General features: G+C 49.4%; 1 protein-coding gene across 1 annotated transcript in view; it reads right to left on the bottom strand.

The window, feature by feature from the left end:
* LOC149276502 (extended synaptotagmin-2-A-like) overlaps window positions 1-6,688 on the bottom strand; it is a 52,472-nt gene extending 45,784 nt beyond the window's left edge. The window contains exon 1 of the mRNA XM_089503567.1: window positions 6,338-6,688. Coding sequence (XP_089359693.1) covers window positions 6,338-6,688 — 351 coding nt within the window. The remainder of the gene's footprint in view (window positions 1-6,337) is intronic.
* Window positions 6,689-6,907: the final 219 nt, after the last annotated feature.

Consider the following 6,907-nt stretch of genomic DNA (forward strand, 5'->3'; position numbering starts at 1 on the left):
TTTCTTGCCACCGATTGGTTGCTTGAAGCTGTTGATCAGTGGCTGGAAAGTACTTCCTTTGAGATGAAACAGAGCCCTGCACACGGCATTTGCCAGAGCCAGCGCTGGAGATAGAGTATCACCTCCAGGGAGATGTATTTGCCCAAATGTATCTCCTGCTTGGCATTTAGCTGGGGGGGGGGGGGGGGGCAAATGCATTTGGATGGATTCTGCAGAATTCCAGCTATGAATTTACAAAACTGACGACATGAAAAATTTAAAAGGGACCAGAGCTGGCTGAACACGTCTGCTTCCACCAAAAGAATAAGAAAGAAAAGTTAAAACTGGCACAGAGAGGGCACCATGCGGCTAAACCTGGATGCACATGCAGAGATATTGGCTGCCCGATGCCAGGAGGCAGCTGCTGGGTCAGTGAAAGAGAAGCATTACCCAACGAAATGCCACGCGGCTTGCTGAAAGGTCTGCCTACCTGTTACGATACATAGCGTCTTATTTTTTATCTCCTGTTTAGAACAGCTTCTTTAAAGCTTAGGAGACCAAGTGTAGGGCTGCAACTAACGATTATTTTAATAAATCGATTAGTTGGCCGATTATTTTTTCGATTAATCGGATAAAGAAAATTTTTTTACATTTAAAATAATGTAATAAAAAACGTACAATTTACACTTTCATCTCTTTATCACAATGGCCTCTCTCTATTCACCTTCTTATTTTACTGACATAATAAAAGCTACAAGAACCCAAACACGGTGTTTCTCAAACTAGGTTTTAATACAAAGTTATTAGTAAATATCAATTCATATGTTAACTATTTTTCATATTTAATAAAAACTATGAGAAAAAAGCCTTGTTTAAATTTTTTTTTTATTTACCAAACTGCCCCCGGTTAGGTTACCCGGCTAACGGAGCCGGGTAGAGAGTCAGAGGGGTGTATGGGAGGGGGAGAGAGACGGAAGTGAGAGACCGGCCGACAGTGAGGGGCATCCAGGTCCCCTGCAGCGTTGCGGGGGATCTGGATTCTAGTATTATAATCCCATCTCTGTTTGAGGTCGGATTATAATTTTTATAATCGATAAAAATCGATTCGATTAATCGATAATGAAAATCGTTGACAACGATTTTCATTATCGATTAGTTGTTTCAGCCCTAACCAAGCGTAATAACTACCTGGGAACAAGCCGACATAGCCCTCCTTTTCCTACTATGCTTTCACTCATAGCGATGGGATTCTCAGAGACCATGAGCACCGCAGGTCTACAGCTGGGGTGGATCTTATGTCCGCATTGGGGCAAGTAACTAAAAACACTCACACAGGGCTCATGTGCAGATCGCAGCGGTACTTTAATGCCAAACACAAGGAGACAGACATGCTGAGGGATCTTAAAGATACTATCTTGAGGTTTTTTTGGAGGGTTATTAAGCATTTTGGCAGCTCTGTGGGAGAACGCGCCTCTAACCAGCTTGTTTTGTGGATTCATGAGTGAGTTGCTGGCAGTGAAGCGAAGGCTTGAGGTGTGGAGCGCTGGAGAGGGCATTTCGCTCAGGTAGGGAGGAAGCTTTCCCAAGACGTGGTTGCGCAATAGGCAAGAAAGCTGCATGCCATGCAGGGAATAACTAGTTTAGATATTCTCGCCCATCACAACGACGGGGACTATAATCACAAAGCTTGCTCCGGCCACTATATGCACAGTATAGCTAAGAGGTCCCTTTTAAAGTTTTTTGAAGTTTCTTCTTGGCCCTTTGCCTGCCCCCAGGTATTTTCTGTCCACTAGATGCGTTTGGCCAAAGAGGTGCAGCTTCTAAATCCGTAAGCTAGAAACGGGAGCATGCGATCAAATCTCCCACCCATCATCTGCACAATGTATGCACATGAATTAGAGCAAAATCGGTTCTATTCCAGCAATGGAATCTTTACGACAACCTATAATTCATCGGCTCTATACACACCAGAACTGAAAGAGATGAAACATTAAATCAGACCCATAAATACTCGTATTACCACCAATCCACCCTTATACAAAGATACTATTAGCTCGTAATACATGGGACACTATCAACACAGCCCCTATAGATGAGCTAAACCCCCCCCCCCCCATGTTTTTTTAAAGCTCATATTGTAGTAAGTGAATCGGATAAACTATCGCCCAGGTGTTTCGTGTTTATTGCTTTACCCTGGCACTTTAATAGTTAACCAACGCAGCCCATAGCGTGGAAAGCCGGAACGATTGTATTACGTAGACGTATTTACAAACGCAAAAAGGAAGCCAAGCGACTTAGGAAAGACATACTGAAAGGCCCCGTCCCCAGCCCACGAGCCAAAGCTTATTACGACGCTACACCTCTCACTGAGCGCATAGGGCGGATGGTGAGCCAACATTCTGCCACGCAAAGGGTTAATGTTTGCATTCACTTAACTGTAAATGACGGCAAACGATTTGTTTTTGCTAAAGCAAGCAGGGAGTGTTATGGGGTACGTTGCATGTTCCCCTTTGCAAGTACATAACCAGACATTATCAAACCCGTATATATTTATGGTATACCTGGAGTGTGGCACAGGGCGCCACACTCCAGGGTGCGCCGCATCCCGGTCCGCCGACGCCGGCGACGACAACACGGGGTCCGACGACGCCGACGCCGTGGGGTCCGCTGCCGCCCCCTCTGGACCTAGCTTAAAACATCGGGGGGGTTTTTTGTTGTATTTAAAATCCATGTTAAATAAAGTTTTTTTTTTACTTTATTTAACATGGAGGATGTTAAATAAAGTTAAAACAAACAAAAAAAACCCCAATGTTTTCATTTATGACCCGGGCAGGGGCAACCGTCCGACGCCCCTGACTCTCTGTGACTCCGTCGCGGTGCCGGCATCTCATGTTGAGCGCTGGACTATTCCGGCGCTCAACATGAGATGCCGGCAGGACTCCTCAAGGTAAGTTAGGATAAGGAGAAGTAGGGAGAGGGGGGGGGGTAGTTTGAAGGGGCAGAGGGGGGGGGGTAGTTTGAAGGGGCAGAGGGGGGGGGGTAGTTTGAAGGGGCAGAGGGGGGGGTAGTTTGAAGGGGCAGAGGGGGGGGTAGTTTGAAGGGGCAGGGGGGGGGGTAGTTTGAAGGGGCAGAGGGGGGGGTAGTTTGAAGGGGCAGAGGGGGGGATAGTTTGAAGGGGCAGAGGGGGGGGTAGTTTGAAGGGGCAGAGGGGGGGGTAGTTTGAAGGGGCAGAGGGGGGGGGGTAGTTTGAAGGGGCAGAGGGGGGGGGTAGTTTGAAGGGGCAGAGGGGGGGGGTAGTTTGAAGGGGCAGAGGGGGGGGTAGTTTGAAGGGGCAGGGGGGGGTAGTTTGAAGGGGCAGAGGGGGGGGTAGTTTGAAGGGGCAGAGGGGGGGATAGTTTGAAGGGGCAGAGGGGGGGGTAGTTTGAAGGGGCAGAGGGGGGGGTAGTTTGAAGGGGCAGAGGGGGGGGTAGTTTGAAGGGGCAGAGGGGGGGGGTAGTTTGAAGGGGCAGAGGGGGGGGTAGTTTGAAGGGGCAGAGGGGGGGGTAGTTTGAAGGGGCAGAGGGGGGGGGTAGTTTGAAGGGGGCAGGGGGGGGTAGTTTGAAGGGGCAGAGGGGGGGGTAGTTTGAAGGGGCAGAGGGGGGGGATAGTTTGAAGGGGCAGAGGGGGGGGTAGTTTGAAGGGGCAGAGGGGGGGGTAGTTTGAAGGGGCAGAGGGGGGGGTAGTTTGAAGGGGCAGAGGGGGGGGTAGTTTGAAGGGGCAGAGGGGGGGGTAGTTTGAAGGGGCAGAGGGGGGGTAGTTTGAAGGGGCAGAGGGGGGGGTAGTTTGAAGGGGCAGAGGGGGGGGTAGTTTGAAGGGGCAGAGGGGGGGGTAGTTTGAAGGGGCAGAGGGGGGGGTAGTTTGAAGGGGCAGAGGGGGGGGGTAGTTTGAAGGGGCAGAGGGGGGGGGGTAGTTTGAAGGGGCAGAGGGGGGGGTAGTTTGAAGGGGCAGAGGGGGGGGTAGTTTGAAGGGGCAGAGGGGGGGGGTAGTTTGAAGGGGCAGAGGGGGGGGTAGTTTGAAGGGGCAGAGGGGGGGGTAGTTTGAAGGGGCAGAGGGGGGGGGTAGTTTGAAGGGGCAGAGGGGGGGGTAGTTTGAAGGGGCAGAGGGGGGGGTAGTTTGAAGGGGCAGAGGGGGGGGTAGTTTGAAGGGGCAGAGGGGGGGGTAGTTTGAAGGGGCAGAGAGGGGGGGGGTAGTTTGAAGGGGCAGAGAGGGGGGGGGTAGTTTGAAGGGGCAGAGAGGGGGGGGTAGTTTGAAGGGGCAGAGGGGGGGTAGTGAGGGGGGGGCGCCAGAGGAGTAGTTCGCACAGGGCGCCAGAACACCTAAGGCCGGCTCTGTATATGGTATTCAGGTTCCAGCCAAGCAGGAACAGCCTATTTGTTCTCCAATAACATGCTTGACCCATTAAAACTGGTGAGGTATCCGGTGATCCTCCAAATCCAGCAGAACCAATCCCCAGAGCTCCTCACCCAAATAGCCTCCGACAGAGGGAGAGATCAAAAAGCCCAATGATGGAGGAAAGTGATCAAGACCCCCCCCCCCACCGTCTACAACCAAGAAGCCTCGTGTACCTGATAATGAATTATTCAAATAATGAATTACAACTCTAATCACCGCTGCTTTAACCCTATGAGGGTGTAACGTAAGCACAGATATTGCTCAGGCTCCCACGTCTCCCGCCAAGCTTGATATGGCAAACTCTGGCCCCTGTGGGCTCCCATCGGCCTGCTTTTAGTAGCAACATGCGCAGCTCTTCTTTAACTAATGGTACAAGTGCTGTATGTTACAGTAACTAAATACTAGACATTGTTCTAAATAATAGACATCAGCCCAGACAAAACCAGATACATTTTATTTGTAATGTGACATTATATATGTATATTATATATACACACATACATATACACACTCACTAGTTAAGACAGCATATAAAGGGTTACGATACACACATTTACACGTGACATGTAGCCATTATATTTAAACTGAAGATCAGAGCGGTTTCTTAAAGATTTCCGTAGTGGTGAGTAATGCTAAAGGTATCCAGTGTTACTCCCTGCATAGTATTAGGGGGTGTAGCACAAGAGTCCGCTGCCAGGGGCCGTGCCAATAGACAGCTCAGCAACCTCAGCACTAATGTATTGATCCTGTACGAGTCCCGGAACTATGGGGGGGTAATTATTAACATAACGTCCCTATCATACCACCGGCTCGCTAACTGCAGTGTACTATCTGTATGTATATATCACACGCATATATACAGAGTGTGTGTGTGTGTGTGATATATATATATACACACACACAAACACTACTGTTCAGAAGTTTGGGGTCACTTAGCGGTTTTCATGGAAATTTCTGGCTGTAACATAATTGCAAAAGGGTTTCTAACCATCAATTATCCTTTTAAACTTGGATCAGCAAACAACGTGCCACTGGAACACAGGAGTCATGGGAGTGATAAAGGGCCATTGGAACACAGGAGTGATGGGAGTGATAAAGGGCCACTGGAACACAGGAGTCATGGGAGTGATAAAGGGCCATTGGAACACAGGAGTCATGGGAGTGATAAAGGGCCATTGGAACACAGGAGTGATGGGAGTGATAAAGGGCCATTGGAACTCAGGAGTCATGGGAGTGCCTATGACGATTTTCAATTAAAAATCAGCAGTTTGCAGCTACAATAGTCATTTACAATATTAACACCGCCTGGGCTGGATTTCTGATCATCTGATTTCTGATCTGATTTCATGTTACTTTGATGGACAAAATGTGCTTTTCAAACATTCCTAAGTGACCCCAAACTTTTGAACAGTAGTGTATATAAATATAAATATGACGTACAGACATGGAGGTGTCATGAAACAACAAGCTATTTACATTGAGCTCTCTGGGAGACATCAACACATTAATGCCATCTATTAACCTCTGCAAGACCAGGAAGAAGAAAAAGCCACAGGAAAGAAGTGATGCACTCACTGACAGGCCTTAAGATAGAGCTAAGGAGGAGGGGGAGGGGCAGACTGACCCCAGGCTGGTGCTGTTCTACTGATCCGATCCATCAAAGAGCAGCCACACAGCTCAGTCCATGAGGGCCTGCCTTTTAATAAGGAACCCTGACCTTAAGGCACTGATTGACAGCTAGATTCAACAAGGGGTTATGCAGCAGCTGTTACCTCCCAGTTGCAAAGGTCTCCTCGCCCAGTTCTACTGGTGTTTTTGTCCCAGTTCTACCAATTAACACAGAATGACAGAATGGATCAGGACAGCCACAATCCCCAGGCATGTTCTGATCCATATGGAACTTTACAGAGGTGCAGCTCCGACTCACCCAGGCAGGGAGGTCCGCGGTGGCTATGGTGTGCTTCACTGCTTTTTCCTCGTTTTCCAAGAACGCCAGCGCCCTGTGCAGCCGGGAATTCTTATTGCCTTTATTTTTACTCCAATACATGAAAACTCCCAAGGCGATCAGCAACCAGCTGAAACTCAACCCAAAATACCCCAGGACGTAGACTGGAAAAACGATGGCAAAAGTCCTGGCGAACTGGTAGAAGAGCCCCGTGAAATCCACGCTGATCATGCCAGGCTCCTCTGTGGGCACGGCGGTAGTGGGCACCGCGGAGTGCCCGTTCCCCTGTGCATTGGGTGCAGGCCCCCCTGGAGGGCTGCTCGCCGAACTCATTCTGCAAAGGATCCTGCTGCCAGCTCAGATAGTTGGGGGAGGCGGGGGGTGTTATTATTTTAAAAGGAGATATATTAATAACTACACAGAAATCAGCCCCAGAGGTCTAACCCCCCTCACTCAAAAAAAAACACCGTTAGGGGCTACATGCACTCCCCAGGGTCTTTTTGCCCCCTCCAGCGGCTCATTGGGCAGAAATGCTCGAGTCTGCTGTACGCC

The sequence above is a fragment of the Sceloporus occidentalis genome, unplaced genomic scaffold, assembly GCF_023333645.1.
Source record: "Sceloporus occidentalis isolate IW3139 unplaced genomic scaffold, rSceOcc1.0.p SCAF_236, whole genome shotgun sequence".
NCBI lineage: Eukaryota > Metazoa > Chordata > Lepidosauria > Squamata > Phrynosomatidae > Sceloporus > Sceloporus occidentalis.